The sequence below is a fragment of the Ctenopharyngodon idella genome, chromosome 17 (assembly GCF_019924925.1).
Source record: "Ctenopharyngodon idella isolate HZGC_01 chromosome 17, HZGC01, whole genome shotgun sequence".
Taxonomy (NCBI): domain Eukaryota; kingdom Metazoa; phylum Chordata; class Actinopteri; order Cypriniformes; family Xenocyprididae; genus Ctenopharyngodon; species Ctenopharyngodon idella.
The window spans coordinates 19,170,167-19,188,574 of NC_067236.1; the positions used below are offsets into that span (position 1 = coordinate 19,170,167).

Below are 18,408 nucleotides of genomic sequence, written 5' to 3' on the forward strand. Positions count from 1 at the left end.
CAGTTTTCATTTGAAATTTTAATAGTTTTTGGATTTTGTTTTTTTTAAATGTCTATATAGTTAATTAATTTTTATTTTAGTTTTAGTTACTTGTTGCCTTGGTCACTAGTTGAAACAAAATAAGTTTTTGCTTTATATGTTATGTTCAGTTAACATTTATTTACAGTAACAATTTTTTTTATGATTTTTGTATAAATGAACTATAATAACCCTGTTCTCGTGTGTTTTCAGCATTTTCGGCTCCTATAGTCGTAGCTGTTGTTTCTGTAGGAGGATATAAAACACTGATTATAAACACAACGTCTGGAAAAACCACAAGAATGTAAGTTGTTCTGATGTTACAAATGCATGAATAATATGGCCTCTTTAATGAAGCTTTAAAGTTTCATGTCAACATTGTCTGTTCTCCTCTAATTATAGGTGCTGGATTACAGATCCTTTAATTCACTACGTAGTGAACATTGGCTACTACGCTTTAGTCTTCATCTTCACGGCAGGAATCTTCATCATGATCGTCACTAAGATTTTCCAAGCCCGACACATAAGAGCAACTGATGGCAAGAGAAAGACGTTCAGAAAGCAGCTCATGATGGTGTTGAGTTTGTTCCTGCTCTTCGGCCTGACGTGGGCTGTGGCGTTCTTCAGTTATGGAGTGATGCTCATTCCCTCATATTACATCTTCACTGTGCTGAACTCATTTCAGGGTGAGTAACAATTACACGGGTCCTACATGGATGATGCAAACATTTTGTAATGTTTTTTGGTTACATTTAAAAGATTATACAAACGACTTTAATTATATGTGAAATGTATATCAATTAGTTGAAATATGTTTTTCAGGGTTTTTCCTTTTCCTGTATTACTACCACATTCACAATGATGTTGCAGGAATTTTCTCTGATGATCCAGAAAGTTCAGACTCCACCACAACCATCGTTCAATCCAGACTTCGTGCTGTGGAGAATATTTATAATTAGCATAACTGAGGTTTAAGGTGTTGTTGTCTCATAGTTTGATTTTTTTCTTGGCTGAGATGAGCTGTAAGTAATGATTGATTGTAATGCGAGACCTAACAAGATCCGGTACGTGATCCAAGATGGCGGCTACTGGCTTCTAGACTGTAAACAACTATATGATCGAGATTCACTTATCTATTTTTCTTCTTTCTCTCTTTCTCTCTCGAGTGCAAGCTGTGAGTGAGTGGACGGAGCGTGGAGTGTGTGTTGGAGTGAGCTCTACGGTGTGTCGTCAGTCAGTGTGCACTGATCGCTATGGCGGCGTCTCAGCAAGTGAGTTTGGGAAGTTTAACGTGGCGGCATTTCGTTAAGGTTGTGCCCGCAGAGCGTCGCTCTGTTGAGAACTGTGTCCTCGCTGTTGCTGCTGTTGTTGTTCATGATTGCATTCTTTCTGCATCTAGAATGAATAGCACAATAGTGATGTTTTTGAACAATGTTGATAAAGCGAATGAAGCCGTAGAGACCGTTGTGAATGACTCCCTTACTCTGGTAGAGTAATAGAGAAATATTGTCAAATGCCCCGCTGTTTATTAAACATGAAGTGATTGAAAGGGAACTGTCGAGACACGGAAAGCTTGTGTCAAAAATTAAGAAAATCTCACTTGGTTGTAAATCGCCACAGTTGAAACATGTTGTATCATTTGGAGGCAGGTGCATATGATCTTAAAAAATCAAAATGAGCATTTTCTTGTTATTTTTGCTACCTGAGAGTCAATAAAGTGTTTTGGTTGTGGACGAGAGGGTCACGTGACATGCGTGCACCCTGAGAAGAGTGTATTTTAAACACAGACATTAAAAAGGAAAACTAAGGGCAAAGGAAAAGATAAAATGTCTAGTAAAAAGCTACTGGAATAGTTGTTGGTGATGCAAGGGAAGTGGACTCTGCTGTGGACAGAGATTGTGAGTCATCAGATCTGTCTGCAGCGCTTACACATTGGACAAAATCAAAGAGTTTCTTCAGACAACAAAAGGCATGAAGGGTGTGAATGTAGAGGATTACTTTCCAGATCGTGAGTTGTTTATAAATTCAACAACAAGAAGTCTTTAGGTTGAAAAAAATTGTCCAGAAATGTACTGAATGATGAATTTGAATCAGTCTAGCTTCAAAGTTTGAAAAAATGGTTTTAGTTTTTATAAATGTGTATGCTCCTGTTGTTGGTCCTGAAAGGGTTGTTCTTTTTGATAAACTGTCAAACTGTAAAAAGGAAGAGTTTGTGTTTATAGGAGGGGATTTTAATTGTACAGCGAATGATACAATGGACAGGAATCATAAAGAGCCACATCTAGCTTCTCAACATGCTACAGGAAAGCTCATGGCAGAACATGATTTGTGTGCTATATGGAGAACTTTATATAAAGAACAAAGGCAGTACACATGGGCTCAAACAAGAGAAAAAAATATTTCTATGGCTAGATTGGATAGGCTCTATTGTTTTAAATACCATTTTCATGTTATCAAGAAATGTGAGATTTTGCCTAGTGGGTTTTCTGATCACAGTTTAGTGATCTATAGTATTTTCATTACTAATTTAAAGTGTAAGAGTGCTTACTGGCATTTTAATACTTCTTTGCTACAAGATATTTTTTTTTAAAGATGCTTTTAGTTTTTTTGGAAACAATTTAGTTCTAGGAAAAAAGATTTTACTTCCCTACAGCAATGGTGGGATCATGGGAAAAAAAAGAGATACATCAGCTGTGCAGTCAGTACACTCTTAATGTATCCAAGGTCATCTCCGAGTCAGTGAAAACCCTAGAGATTGAAATAGTGGAACTTCAGAATTTGGTAGAGGCCACAGGAAATCGAGGACATATTGAGCTCCTCAAAGTTAAAAGAAGGACTCTGGATAACCTGTTAGGCATCAGAGCACAGGGAGCTTTGATCTGCTCGTGTTTTCAGAGTGCAGTAGAGATGGGTGGTCTAACTAAATTCTTCTTTGGTTTGGAAAAGAAGAATGGTCAAAGCAGATTTATAAATTCTTTATACTCATTGGATGGCATAGAAATGGTAGAGCCTAAAGAAATTAGAAAAAGAGCATTTTTTATTCTGAGCTTTACAAGTGTGAACATACAGATGCAGAAGAGCTGGCCAGTTCTTTTTATATGGGTTTTCCTAAAGTACCACATAAGACCCATTCTTGGCTCAAGAGAACGCTTTCAGTATCTGAGCAGCATGTTGCTCTGTGGAGCATGGATTGCGGTAAGGCCCCTGGAATTGATGGTCTACCAACTGAATTTTATAACATGTTTTGGTCAGTGCTGGGGGCTGATTTGCTGTCTGTGCTCATTGATAGTCTGGCCGGAGGGTTGCTACCTTTGAGCTGCAGGAGGGCTGTCATTACCCAAATAAGGTGATTTAAAAGAGATAAAGAACTGGCGCCCTGTTTCACTCTTGTGCTCTGATTTAAAGCTCTTTTCTAAAGCTTTGGCCATTAGGTTGAGGGGGGTAGTTTGGCAGGTTATTCATCGTGATCAAACATACTGTGAGTCTAACAGGTCTATTTCAGATAATATTTAGCTAATTCTGGATATTTTGGATGTCTCTAGGCTATTGGACATAGACATTGGTCTCATTTCTTTAGATCAGGAAAAGGCATTTGACCGGGTTGAGCACAGCGGCGCACACTAGAGGAGTTTGGGTTTAGCTCTGGTTTTATTGCCATGATTAGGGTTTTGTACCAGGATGTTGAGAGTGTACTGAAAATTAATAATGGTCTGAGTGCTCCTTTAAAATTCATAGAGGTATTAGACAAGGCTGTGCTCTTTCTGGAATGTTGTATGCTCTTGCCATTGGTTAAGATCAGAGAAAGCATTGAAGGTTGGACCATACCTTGCTCTGGAGCAAATTTGTTGTCTGCTTATGCAGATTATATTATTGTTCTGGTTAAAGGGCAAAGTGATACTGATCTTCTTAAAGAAATTTTTAACAATTTTGGTATAATTTCCTCTACCAAGGTTAATTGGTCAAAAAGTGAAGCCATAGCAAGTGGTAAATGGCCCCATGGTCTTCCTAAACTATCAGGTCCTGGAAAAGGGATGGGTTAAAATATTTAGGAGTATATGTTGGCAACGATTCAATGTTAAGGAAAAATTGTGAAGAAGTTCTAGAAAATGTAAAAGGGCGACTGGAAAAATGGAAATGGCTTTTGCCAAAAATGTCTTTTAGAGGGAGGGTTATAATAATTAATAACCTGTAGCTTCAGCTTTGTGGCATCGTTTGGCCTGCATTGATCCTCCAAATGGACGTTTTAGTACAATTCAAGCCAGTCTGGTGGACTTTTTTTGGAGCACTTTACATTGGATACTTTTTTTACCCAGAGATGGAGGAGGACAAGGATCCATTTGCCCAGCAGAGGGGCAGCCTTTCGACTTTTTATTCAAAGGTACCTCACAGGACCTAAGGATTTGGCTTTGTTTTTGATTTGCTCCATTTTATAAGGGACTTTTAAAGTTTGGGACTTACCTACAAAGGTTGGAGACAAACCTCTTGCACATGGAGCTCGGTTTGATGTTACTTGTGAAGTTACACCCGGACTGCTTCATTGTTTAGTTTCCGCTAAGATATTAAAACTGCATCATTTGTTGGATGTTGCTGGTCCAGGTTTAAACAATGCTCAGTCCTCGGCCTCACATCTAAGTGTGTGGTCGGTACGGCAAGTAGAAAAAAGTTCTTTACATTTTTAAACAGAAACTCACAGATGAAGAAAATAATATGTTAATTGACTTTTATAATGAGAAACTGGTTCCTAATAATACAGATCCCTTTCCAAGTATTTTTTTAGTCCCAGTCTCAAAGAACTGTTTGGACCTTTTCTGGACCTGAGGAGGCTAGAAGAGTTAAGTTTGCAGGATGTTCAAAGTAAAGTTTTATATAAATGTCTTGTAAAAGTTTTAAATAAAGCAACTTTGAAAGAACGTAGTGTTACAGTGTAGAGAGAGAGATGGGGACTTTGATATGATATTCACTGTCAGAGTTTTACACGGTACAGTTGCTGTAAATGCATTTGTAAGTGTTATTAATCCCAATACATCAAGTAATTGTCCTTTTCGTAAAATGAGGGAGACAGTTTTTCACTGTTTTTTAGAATGTTCAAGATTGTATGACTTTGTTTTGTTTTCTTGATATTCTTTTCATGAATTCTGGGGAGACTTTTTTTCTTCTAAGATTTTCTATTCTTGGCCCCAAGTATAGTGTGGCGCAAAGAATAAAAAGTCATTTGTTGAATTTTTTAATTGGGCAAGCCAAATCTGCTCTTCACATAACCAGGAAAAACAAAATAGAGCGTAGAGAAGGACGTGGTTATTGTTTTAAAAAATCTGGTAAAAGCAAGGGTTATGCTTGATTTCAAGTTTTATAAAATGATGAATGATTTAGAAAGTTTTTTGCATAAATGGTGTTTTAATGAAGCTATTTGCACAGTTGTAGAATAAATTTTGATCTTTACTACCATGTTACAATAAGCTTTGGTCTTCTGCACCTCATTTTTCTTTTTTTTTTCTTTTTTGGATAATGTGATTTGGTGTTCTGCTGACTTTTTTAATGATTTAAATAAAGTGTGTTGAAAGCTCTCTTTTTTTCTTTCTTTTTTTTTTTTGTACTTTCTCCCATTTCAAAACTGGACTATAATGTTTTATAACCTGCATCACCTTGAGGAATATACTGACGCACACTACAACAGATTCTGCAGCACCAAGAACATTGTTGTGGCCAAGCGGCCACTTGGGATTTCGAAGAAGCAGAAAGGTCATTTTATAAAGACTCATGGTTAAAGAGAAAACCAAAGTTTATTAACCGACTTCATGGGCATGCCTCCAACAATCAACAAGTTCACCAACACAAGGAGGGGCCAGCCAGGAGGGGGCACTGATGCTCTACTCTTTTTAACACATATGTAACAGATTGTCATAAATACAATCTTCCTTAATAAACAATGTATGCCAGATGGCATTTATACAAACTCAATATTCCCGAAAAATATATTTCTATATGTTTCTTAACAATAAATACACCACAAACAGGACGACCAGACAACAAAAAATGTAACGCTAATACCACTCCAAGAGACCCCATCCCAATCCACTCTCCAGCCCAGTTACAACACTATCCACATCACCTAAACCACCATGCTGCAGAGAGGTAATCAACATTCTGCTCTCCACTGAAAATAAACTTTCTGGACTTGATTCCAGGATTGCACTGATTGAAGTCAGCTTGGAATTCAGCCAAGAACAGACAGACACTCTCACCAAAGAAAATATATTTTTTAAAGCACTCTGTTCACACATCAACTCACCTCTGTTGTCACAGAAAACAAAGCCATGAAAGAGAGCATTCTAGAATTGTAAACAGACAATTTAGTTTTCATGGGCGTCCCGGAACAAACTCCAGACAACCTTGAAAAATTAGTCAATGACTTTATGATAAAACAACTCTACCAGCTGAAACTATCCTGATTATCACCTTTCACTGTGTGCAACATACTAGATCTCAAAACAACAGCAATCAACTACGACCGAACATCAGAAAATTCAAACGATATAAAAAAAAGCTGGTTCAGTGGCAAGGCAGACAGCTTAAAAGCACAAACTATGGACTCAACGTGCAATACACAAAGGACATCCTTGAACATCAAAAGCAGCTTTTCCCAATCCGAAAACAGATGATAAATGAAGGAAAAAAGGCAACCATTGCAGTGGACAAATTATACATCGATGGATAATTATATTGTGATAAAGACATTACCCCCAGCCATAACACAACATGAACTTTTCACTGCCCTTAAACTCATGCCGAACAATAAAGCACCAGGTCGTGATGGATTCCCTGCTGAGTTCTTCAAACACCTCTGGTCCATTTTATCACAACTTGATTCATAAGTGAAACAAAACAAAAATCAAAACTCCCAGCTAACATGAACACATCCACAATTTCACTCCTCATCAAACCTAATAAAGACCCAACATTGCTGTCAAGAATACTCAATCAACTGAAGTAAAGGCAGGAACACAACCAAGCCGACGGTGCGGAACACACTGAGAAAACTTAGTCGGCAGACGAACAAAAACTGCCCGACGACCGACCGTCGGCTTGGTGTGTTCCTGCCTTAAATGTTGTATTCTTTCATTACACTCCAACAGCTCAGCTGTTACATCCCACACACTGCCTATCCCTCTATGCACCAATCACATCACATCTTTAGGCATTAATGTTTTCCCCAGGCTGTCAGAGCTGTTTGGACTTAACTTTACCCCATTACTCAAAACAACATATGCTGAATGAACTTACCACTATCTATTTTGGGTAGAATATCAGTCATCAAAATAACAATACTCTCTAAACTTCTCAATGATTCCAATACAACCCACCCTCACCTGGTTTAAATCTCTAGACTCAACCATTACCAAATTCTACTGGAAAAATAAGACCCCAAGAATTAAATTGACTACAGAAACCAAAAACGCAGGGAGGTATGGAAGCACATTTCTACCACGACTTTCTGGCCGGTCAGCTTCAAAATATATACAAATGGACTCATCCTAACCCATCAGAAAACATAGGGTTAGATGTTGAACAAACATTTTGTAAGGACATTCACATTTCAGACCCTTCTACAGTCAGACAATCAAAAAACACCAACAATAGTAGCAGCTCTGACAGCAAGGTGGAAATCTCATCAAAACACCCCTCTTGCACCGTCTAAATTTGGAATAACCCAGATTTTACAGTGAATAAAAAGCCGCTTAACTTCCACACATGGGTGTCACACAACTTCAACACATCTTTCATAATAATAACTTGGCCTCATTTTCCTACTTGGTCCAGAAACATGGCATCAGGAGTAAATGTTTTTAATGGAATACCTACAAATCAAATAATCTATCCAATCAAAATTGACATTCGAACCACTAATCTAGAACCTCTCCCCTACAATCACAGAGCTAATTAATATATCTTCCTAAAAAAAACTACTCTCCAAAATACACAGAATAATATCAAAAGCAGACAACACATTAAGCTTACCAAATGCTAAATGGGAATCAGACTTATCCATTACTCCCAATGCCGATTTCTGGACACAAATCTGCAAAAATATCTACATCACAACAAAAAATGCCAACCTGCAACCCTAACTGGATGGAAATTGTTTAAAATGGGATTTACTTAAGAAACTTTTATCACATTGTACACAAAATAACCTAGACACATGTTCACGCCATTTGGCACTGCACCACAATTAAAAAATTCTAAAAAAAACATCACTACTATCTGTCCTTATGGGATGTTACATCCCAATGTCCCCCTCCCTCTGTATAGCCTATTAGGTGACATATCCATAATCAATTTAAAGAACATAAACAGTCAACAACTCCTTGTGGCGCTAACTATCGCCAAGAAAACTGTCCTCATAAACTGGAAAGCCATACATAATGCATCTGGTAAAAACTTACTTATAGACTACATCTCCATGGAAAACCTGTCCACTTCCATCCAAAACAGCAAACGTCTCAGTTACATATGTAACCCTCGTTCCCTGAAGGAGGGAATGGAGACGTACATCGAACTAGACTTACACCCCTCTCGGTCATCTCTCATTCCCTTCCAACAGTCATGAATCCGCTGACCTGAAACCAACCACAACTATACACCTCCATCTATATCCACATGATTCAGGACCCCAGTAGGCCATGGCATCCCAGTCCCTGTCCGGTGTGGTGTGGATCATTCGTGGGTGCTAACTTATGCTGTGGCCATGGAGGGATCAGAGATAGCCTTATAACAATTTAATATTAATTATTTGCCCTTTTTTGATACACTTGCACACACACACTTACACACACACACACTGTTTGCCTCGGTTATTTTATATTTGTCACATGTAAATAATGGCACATCCCTTGTTTGCATAATAAAAAAGAAAAAAGAGAGATTTCTTAAACTGATTTGTACAGTCATTGTTTGAGGGGAAACAACAACAAAGACAAATGTCACTTCTGAATGAGTGAGAACTGTTTAAAATGATGTATGTACATTAAATTATGACCTTAAAAAGGGCCAACTTTACTGAAATCACTCAAAACAAATGACAAATATCTGTGATGATCATTACTGAAACCGTCTGTTATATTGTGGGAGGACTGAATTTTGCTGAATATTAGTGATGTTAGATTTATTAAGTGTTATAATCATCCTGCTGTCCTGTATGTTTGAACATATGGATGTCAGAGAGACACAAGCTATACTGAGACTCTTTCAGAAAACAAATTTACATCTTCAGGATGAAACTAAAGTCACACGCCAGTGGGTTCAGATATTTGCTTGATCACGCCACATGAATGTGGAACATATTTGGTTATTAAAATTCAAGACATGAAAACATGGTGTCAAAATCAGCTAATAACTTCTGCATTATTTAATGTGGTTTAATGTGTTTTATCTCTGAGAGCCTCTCATGTGATTGTAATGAAGCTGATAAAATGTGTAAATAAAATTTGTTAATCATGATGGATTTTCAGTGGCTCCAAAAACATGCATTCACTTTTGTCAAATATGTGAATGTCATTCGCTAGACAAGATATTGGCACAAGTGCCATTTAATGTAAATAATAATTCCATGAAACAATAGATACAGGAAACAGGTAAAACCTTTCATTTTCTGTATAGGATTATGAATCTATATATAGCAAAATAATCTAAATATTGTCTAATAAAGACTAGGTTTGCTTTCACTGGCATTTTTATTTAATATAATTATTTATTTGCTATATTTATATAGCTCTCTGTAAAAAAAATTGACTTGATAAACTGGACCTGAATGTAAATGAACACTGAAATTCACAGTTAAAGTACAAAATAATCATGATTTTCATGTATGCAAATGAAGCGTATGTCATTGTTCCAGTGTCTCTGAGCTGAGGATCATAATCATACGGCTTCATATGTGAACGGATGAAACTCTCTCTTGGACTGTGGACTTTTCATCTCAAGAATGTAATAAGAAAATGCTTTTAAAATTTATTACCAATATCTATTAAAAAGAAAATTCAACACTTGTGCCTCAGTCAGGCTGTTTTTGGGAATTATGTCTCGACAAAAGCAGAATTTGCTGTGGCTGATGATCGTCTGTTGTGCTTCACACCAGATAAGTATGTTGATTTGAAAATTTAAAATGTAAACAAAAAATAACATTTTTATTTATAAACTATTTTTAAAAAGTATTTTTTGCAACAAATGTAGAATGTTGTTTCTGGTTTCAGGACAGTGCAAATGCTACAATACAACCCATGAGGGGCAATGTTTAGTCATCACGAATGAGACGTTTGCAGAAATAAAGCTGTGGTTATGGCTAGATGTTAGTTCTACACCAGCAGCAGGTACGTGTCGTCCTACAACAGATGTTGAAGGTTTTTGGTGTTTTGGTTGTTCTTTTTCACATATGAACAAATATACTGTCCACAAATTAGTGTTTCACTGTAGCCTATGATTGATCACTGCTGTCATCACTGTTGGCAATGAACACCAAAAACAGATCCTAAAACACTTAAAGGTTCTGTATAATATTTCACCCAAAAATTAAAATTCTGCCCTCATTTACTCACCCTCCAAACCTGTATGAATTTCTTTCTTTTGCTGAACACAATATAAAATATTTTGAAGAATATGGGTAACCAGACAGTTGTGGGGCACCATTGACTTCCAAATTATGGGAAAAAAAATAAAATGGAAGTCAATGGTGCCCCACAACTGTTCAGAATCGCAGAAGTAAGCTATTTTCTTTGAATGTGCGAGCGAGACATTAGCTGCTATAGTTAAATAACTACAGTGTTGGGGAAAGTACCTTTTAAAAGTAATGTGTTACAATATTGTGTTACTTCCTTAAAAAGTAACTAATTCCTACTTAGATACTGCTATACTTTTATGTTATGTTACTTTTGCGTTACTTTTCTCACCTTTGCTGGGCTTGCTTGTTTGTTTTTTAATAACAAAAACAAAAGTTCTACTTTTGGCAAATGTCAAGGCCCTTTCAAACCAAAAGTGAAATAAATAAGCCTCAGGCTGAAAGAAATGCAAATTGATGTCTGTACAGTAGAGAGCACAACTCAAACAAATGCAGGAGAAGATATGATAACACACTTACTTCAGCAATAAAAACAAAATATGAATGCTTATCTAAAGTCATTTTTGATTATTGGTATGGTTGAATTATTTCACTGAATGCCAGCAGCAAAGACAGTAGTTAATAAAATGAAATTAAATACATAAACACAGACAGGGCATATATTAAGCCAGGATAAGGCCTTAATTCAATTTGCACATTTCAGTCTTTTATAAATGTGCTTTAGAAAAAAAAAAGAAGAAAAAAAAAACATTACTGGTGTACATCTTGAGACAAAACAAAGACACTGAGTAAGATCTGTCAGTGCAAGTTGCTTTCAGTTAAAACAGCTCAAACGTGCATTTTTATCTAGAACTAAGCTTAAGCCTTGTTTGTGAAACTGAGGGAAAGTATATTTGTGTAATTAATTTTTGGAGGTTTGCATAATATTCTGAGTTTGCATTTCACTGTTTGTAAAGAAAGTAAAGGAAAGTAAAGTAAAGAAAGAGAGAGAGAGAGAGAGAGAGAGAGAGAGAGAGAGAGAGAGAGAGAGAAGTGAATGGCAAGATTACAATCAGTTAAACACAACCTATGAGAAACATCAAAGAATCAGGGTCACCTTAAAAGGGGCACAATAACTTAGACAGGCTGCAAACGGGTGCTTGCATTCAGTTGCTGAATAAGTCCAGATGCGGTAGATTCTTGATGATTTTGTCAGGAGTGCGCTGAAGCGTTCATTTGGGTTCTTCTGGGTCATCCACCTTGAATCCAACGAAGTTAACTTAGTTGCCGGAAGGAGACAGGAAACGATGGTGTCTCAAAAGAGACTGAGCAAAGATGGACCTGATCTGACTCTTAAATCAGTTCACACATTTCGGTGAGGAGAGCAATCAAAGATGACTGGGAGAAAGTCTTTGTCACCCTATTTGCATTTTTATGTTGGTCTGGAGAATTTGTGCAGTTTTACACAAAAGCATGGTAAAAATATTATGATGCATTTTATCATAGCATACTATACACCATTAATTATGAAATGAAGAGAGGATTCTTTTGATACCAAGAAATGCGTGAAGGCATTAAAGGATTAGTTCACCCAGAAATGAAAATTCTGTCATTAATTACTCACCCTCATGTCGTTCCACACCCTTAAGACCTTCGTTCATCTTCAGAACACAAATTAAGATATTTTTGATAAAATCCGATGGCTCAGTGAGGCCTCCATTGACAGCAAGACAATTAACATTTTCAGATGCCCAGAAAGGTACTAAAGACGTATTTAAAACAGTTCATGTGACTACAGTGGTTCAACCTTAATGTTATGAAGCGACGAGAATACTTTTTGTGCGCCAAAAAAACCAAAATAACAACTTTATTCAACAATAGCTAGTGATGAGCGATTTCAAAACACTGCTTCATGAAGCTTTACGAATCTTTTGTTTTGAATCAGTGGTTCGGAGCGCCAAAGTCACGTGATTTCAGAAAAGCTTCGGCAGTTTGATACTCGCTCCAAACTACTGATTCGAAACAAAAGATTCTTAAAGCTTTGAAGCTTCATGAAGCAGTGTTTTGAAATCACCCATCACTAGATATTGTTGAATAAAGTCATTATTTTGTTTTTTTGGTGCACAAAAAGTGTTCTCGTCGCTTCAGAGCTTGAACCACCGTAGTCACATGAATTTTTAAAAATATGTCTTTAGCACCTTTCTGGGCATTGAAAGTGTTAATTATCTTGCTGTCATTGGAGGCCTCACTGAGCGATCGGATTTTATCAAAAATATCATTTGTGTTCTGAAGATGAAAGGTCTTACAGGTGTGGAACGGCATGAGGGTGAGTAACTAATGACAGAATTTTTATTTTTGGGTGAACTAAGCCTTTAAAGCAGTGACACATACACTTGGATATCAGCATTTGAAATTACCCTAACATAACTAAAGAATCATAATCAGGCTGATATAACATAAGGACATACATAAAACACAGGGGAAATACTACATTAAGTTACGACAGTTTGATTGTGGGTAAAAATGGAGTCAATGTCAATTTTTCCGATGTGTATAGAAAGTTGGTCTCTAGTTTCTGGCCAATTAGCTGGCACTGTCTGATGATGGGGGAGAGGGAATCACCTTCTGTCCTTGAAGCTTGCAGAGAGCTCCAGACACTGTCTCTGCTAAGGTCGTTCATAGGAGCCGAGGTGATAATGGCCTTTGAAGAGAACTGGTTTTGCAGCTCTTTAGGGCCGGTGACTTAGTTTGAAAAAAAGGGGAAAGAAAAGAAAGGATTTTATGACGCCTAATGCATTTTGATCACGTCCATTCTTTACAATGTAATCTTATTATTCTAACCCTAACCCTACTCCTAAAACTCTACTAATACTAGGGTGGCCATATGTGCCATTTTCCCAGGACGTGTCCTGTCCAGGATTTCTAAGTTGCATAAAATGTCCCAATTTTAGTTTTGTTTTCATATTTGCGAAAGGTAATGACTGAAAAATAATTTGACCAATAGCGTGCATTATACATAATCGACCAATCGTGGCTTGCGAGAAGGCTGGATCTACGGAGAACGGTCAAAGCATTGCAAATACAACAACATTTTAATGCATTGCATGAAGACTGTCAATAAGAACAGTGGCTTGCACAGACCTCCGTGTAGAAATCGCGTTCCGGGGGCACATCGATATGACCACTTTCACGATTAAAGAGGCAAGGGCTCAAGCCATTTTAGGCAATTTAGAAATCCTGGACAGGACGCGTCCTAGGAAAATGGCACATATAGTCACCCTAACTAATACTCTAATGACAGTTGGTTGGCATGTAGGTGCAACGTTACTTATAGACAACAGAATGTATAAAGGGGATCACGAAAGCATCAAAATAAAGTGTAACTAACTGTTTTTGTTCATTTTTGAGGAATACTGAATCTGTTTTTGTACAAGTGAGATGAATACATGCCTGCTCACATTTAGTCTAGAAGACTTAAGTCTACGCAATGCTACACAATTTAATAGCACATGCTATTAAGTCTCTGAAACCACACTTATTACAATTACCAGATTCATTTTTGTTTCAAAATATTTTTCTTCCATTTCCAACATTTTTTTTTATTTTTTATTTACTGTTATACAGGTGATGGCCTCTTAGCACCCCATCCTAAATCTCTTGCCATTTCCTAATCATAGCCCCTCTAATTATTCCTTTAATTTCTGCTTTACTCAATCTTTACTCACCTTTGAGTGTTTTAGCGTCTTCTTGGCCATTTGATCTGCTTCCTCATTTCCCTCTTTCCCAACATGTGGAGGTACCCATGAGAACGATACGGTTAATCCACACTGGTGAATTTTAAATACATTTGTAGAATCTCATACAGTATATCTTATCTAGATGTAGACTTGCCACTTAAACTTGTTAAAACAGAATACAAGTCTGAGCAGATTACAGTTCTTAATGGCTCCACTCAATTAAGATGAATCATTTATATTGTGTGAATTGATAAATGATTACTTGTCCTTTTTGTCTTCCCTATCATTTCTTAACAGTGCTTTGGTTAATTTTAAGCAGTTTATTGCCCTCACTGATTCAGAAATAAAATTTTACAGTACTTTATACTCCTCTTTTCTCTCTCACTGTCTGTACTCTGTACTTAAAGCTGGATTTTTTTGTTAATTTTTTTTTTATTTTCTAGCACCATCCAATTACTATTTGTAGTATCCTCCTTGTCCTCCATGTCTGGATTACTTATGGAGTCGACGTCACTTCTTTTCATCAATTGTTCAGTTCACAGTCTAGTGTTGCGATGTAGGATTTATCTTGAACTAATATTTATTTGTAATATTTATCTTGCTACACATGGTCACACAGTTCTTACATTAAAATTAAGGTGGATCCTGTATGATTTGATAATTATGTTGAATTGTGTGTTGTCATGTTCTCTTGAGGTTGTCTGAAAATCCCTTCTGTTGATCCTGGAGAGAGATGTAAAAATGCTGCATATGACAAAGATACATGCAAAGGTAAGTCTGTCTTAATATTTATCAGTTGTTTCAGTTGCCTGTTTCACACAAACCAAACTCAACACAACATTACAACTAATTACATTTGTTAGTAAAAATGTAAATTGTAAACATTTAAGAAAGTCCATTTTTATTCTACATGTTCTCCAGCTCTTGCTTACAATGGTTTTGCTCCTGCATGTTCTCGCTTAATGCACACTAATAATCTCACATGTTCTTTACTTGGTCAAGAAATAACAATAAATAGACAGGTGAACACAAATCTGCTTATTCTTCTCAGTTGTCATCTTTATTGTAGGACTCATTATTCATTCATGAGTGGAGTGTGTCAATAATAAATTTGTGAAAGAAGATGAACATGCATGCTGAAATTACAATACATTTATAGGTTTATAAATTAACAACACAATATATTAGATCACTTTAATGTTTGAGACTCAATTACACAGATATATAACTAAAATCCATCTCTTATTTATTTCTTTGTGTTAAAGGGAATGTAGGAAGCAAATATGTTCTGCAATTTGATGGGAGTGAATGGATGTGTGTCAACTGTGCTGATGAAAGATCAACCACTGTCACACCACTGTCATACACGACCACTAACAATCCAACTACCAGTTTCGAACCAACTGATACAACTAACAATCCAAGTACGAGCTTCAATCCATCTGCGACAACTAACAATCCAACTGCCAGTTTCGAACCATCTGAGAAAATTATCAATACAACTACCAGTTTTGAACCATCTGTGACAACTAACAATCCAACTACCAGTTTCAAAACATCTGAGACGACTAACAATCCAACTACAAGTTTCACACCATCTGAGACGACTAACAATCCAACTGCAAGTTTCACACCATCTCAGACGACTAAGAATCCAACTACCAGTTTCACATCATCTCAGACGACTAAGAATCCAACTACCAGTTTCACACCATCTGAGACAACTAACAATCCAACTACCAGTTTCACACCATCTGAGACAACTAACAATCCAACTACAAGTTTCACACCATCTGAGACGACTAACAATCCAACTACAAGTTTCACACCATCTGAGACGACTAACAATCCAACTACCAGTTTCACAACATCTGAGAAAATTATCAATACAACTACCAGTTTTGAACCATCTGTGACAACTAACAATCCAACTACCAGTTTCAAAACATCTGAGACGACTAACAATCCAACTACAAGTTTCACACCATCTGAGACGACTAACAATCCAACTGCAAGTTTCACACCATCTCAGACGACTAAGAATCGAACTACCAGTTTCACATCATCTCAGACGACTAAGAATCCAACTACCAGTTTCACACCATCTGAGACAACTAGCAATCCAACTACAAGTTTCACACCATCTGAGACGACTAACAATCCAACTACCAGTTTCACACCATCTGAGACAACTAACAATCCAACTACAAGTTTCACACCATCTGAGACAACTAACAATCCAACTACAAGTTTCACACCATCTGAGACAACTAACAATCCAACTACCAGTTCAACTAACAATCCAACTGCCAGTTTCCAACTATCTGAGACAAATAACAATCCAACTACCAGTTTCGAACCATCTGTGACAAGTAACAATCCAACTAGCAGTTTCAAACCATCTGTGACAACTAACAATCCAACTACCAGTTTCAAACCATCTGAGACGACTGACAATCCAACTACCAGTTTCACACAACCTGGGACGACTAACAATCCAACTACCAGTTTCACATCATCTGAGACAACTAACAATCCAACTACCAGTTTCACATCATCTGAGACAACTAACAATCCAACTACCAGTTTCAAAACATCTGAGACGGCTAACAATCCAACTACCAGTTCAATTAACAATCCAACTGCCAGTTTCAAACTATCTGAGACAACTACCAATCCAACTATAAGTTTCGAACCATCTGAGAAAATTACCAATACAACTACCAGTTTTGAACCATCTGTGACAACTAACAATCCAACTACCAGTTTCAAAACATCTGAGACGACTGACAATCCAACTACCAGTTTCACACCATCTGAGACAACTAACAATCCAACTACCAGTTCAATTAACAATCTAACTACCAGTTTCACACCATCTGAGACAACTAACAATCCAACTACAAGTTTCACACCACCTGGGACAACTAACAATCCAACTACAAGTTTCACACCATCTGAGACGACTAACAATCCAACTACAAGTTTCACACCATCTGAGACGACTAACAATCCAACTACCAGTTTCACACCATCTGAGACGACTAACAATCCAACTACAAGTTTCACACCATCTGAGACGACTAACAATCCAACTACCAGTTTCACACCATCTGAGACGACTAACAATCCAACTACAAGTTTCACACCATCTGAGACGACTGACAATCCAACTACCGGTTTCAAACCATCTGTGACAAGTAACAATCCAAGTACGAGCTTCAATCCATCTGAGACAACTAACAATCCAACTACCAGTTTCAAACCATCTGAGACGACTAACAATCCAACTACCAGTTTCAAAACATCTGAGACGACTAACAATCCAACTACAAGTTTAACACCATCTGAGACAACTAACAATCCAACTACTAGTTTCACATCATCTGAGACAACTAACAATCCAGCTACCAGTTTCATACAACATGAGACAACTAACAATCCAACTACCAGTTTCACACCATCTGAGACAACTAACAATCCAACTACCAGTTTCACACCATCTGAGACAACTAATAATCCAACTACCAGTTTCACACCATCTGAGACAACTAACAATCCAACTACCAGTTCAATTAACAATCCAACAACCAGTTTCACACCATCTGAGACAACTAACAATCCAACTAACAGTTTCACATCATCTGAGACGACTAACAATCCAACTACCAGTTTCACACCATCTGAGACAACTAACAATCCAACTACAAGTTTCACACCATCTGAGACAACTAACAATCCAACTACAAGTTTCACACCATCTGAGACGACTAACAATCCAACTACCAGTTTCACACCATCTGAGACAACTAACAATCCAACTACCAGTTTTAAACCATCTGAGACGACTAACAATCCAACTGCAAGTTTCACACCATCTGAGACAACTAGCAATCCAACTACCAGTTTTAAACCATCTGAGACGACTAACAATCCAACTACCAGTTTCACACCATCTGAGACAACTAGCAATCCAACTACCAGTTCAATTAATAATCCAACTGCCAGTTTCAAACTATCTGAGACAACTACCAATCCAACTACAAGTTTCACACCATCTGA

The 18,408-nt window shown here is 37.1% G+C and overlaps 1 protein-coding gene across 13 annotated transcripts in view; it reads left to right on the plus strand.

Moving 5' to 3' along the window:
• The window catches only part of LOC127498765 (adhesion G-protein coupled receptor G2-like), a 210,597-nt gene that overhangs the window by 39,529 nt on the left and 152,660 nt on the right, over positions 1 to 18,408 (plus strand). The window contains exon 18 of one of the 13 annotated variants that reach the window (XM_051868481.1): positions 841 to 6,444. The exons of the other annotated variants lie outside the window; for them this stretch is intronic. Within the exon in view, the coding sequence (XP_051724441.1) occupies positions 841 to 977 (137 nt within the window). The 3' untranslated portion in view covers positions 978 to 6,444. Of the gene's footprint in view, positions 1 to 840; positions 6,445 to 18,408 lie in introns of those variants that run through there. 13 annotated transcript variants of the gene reach the window in all.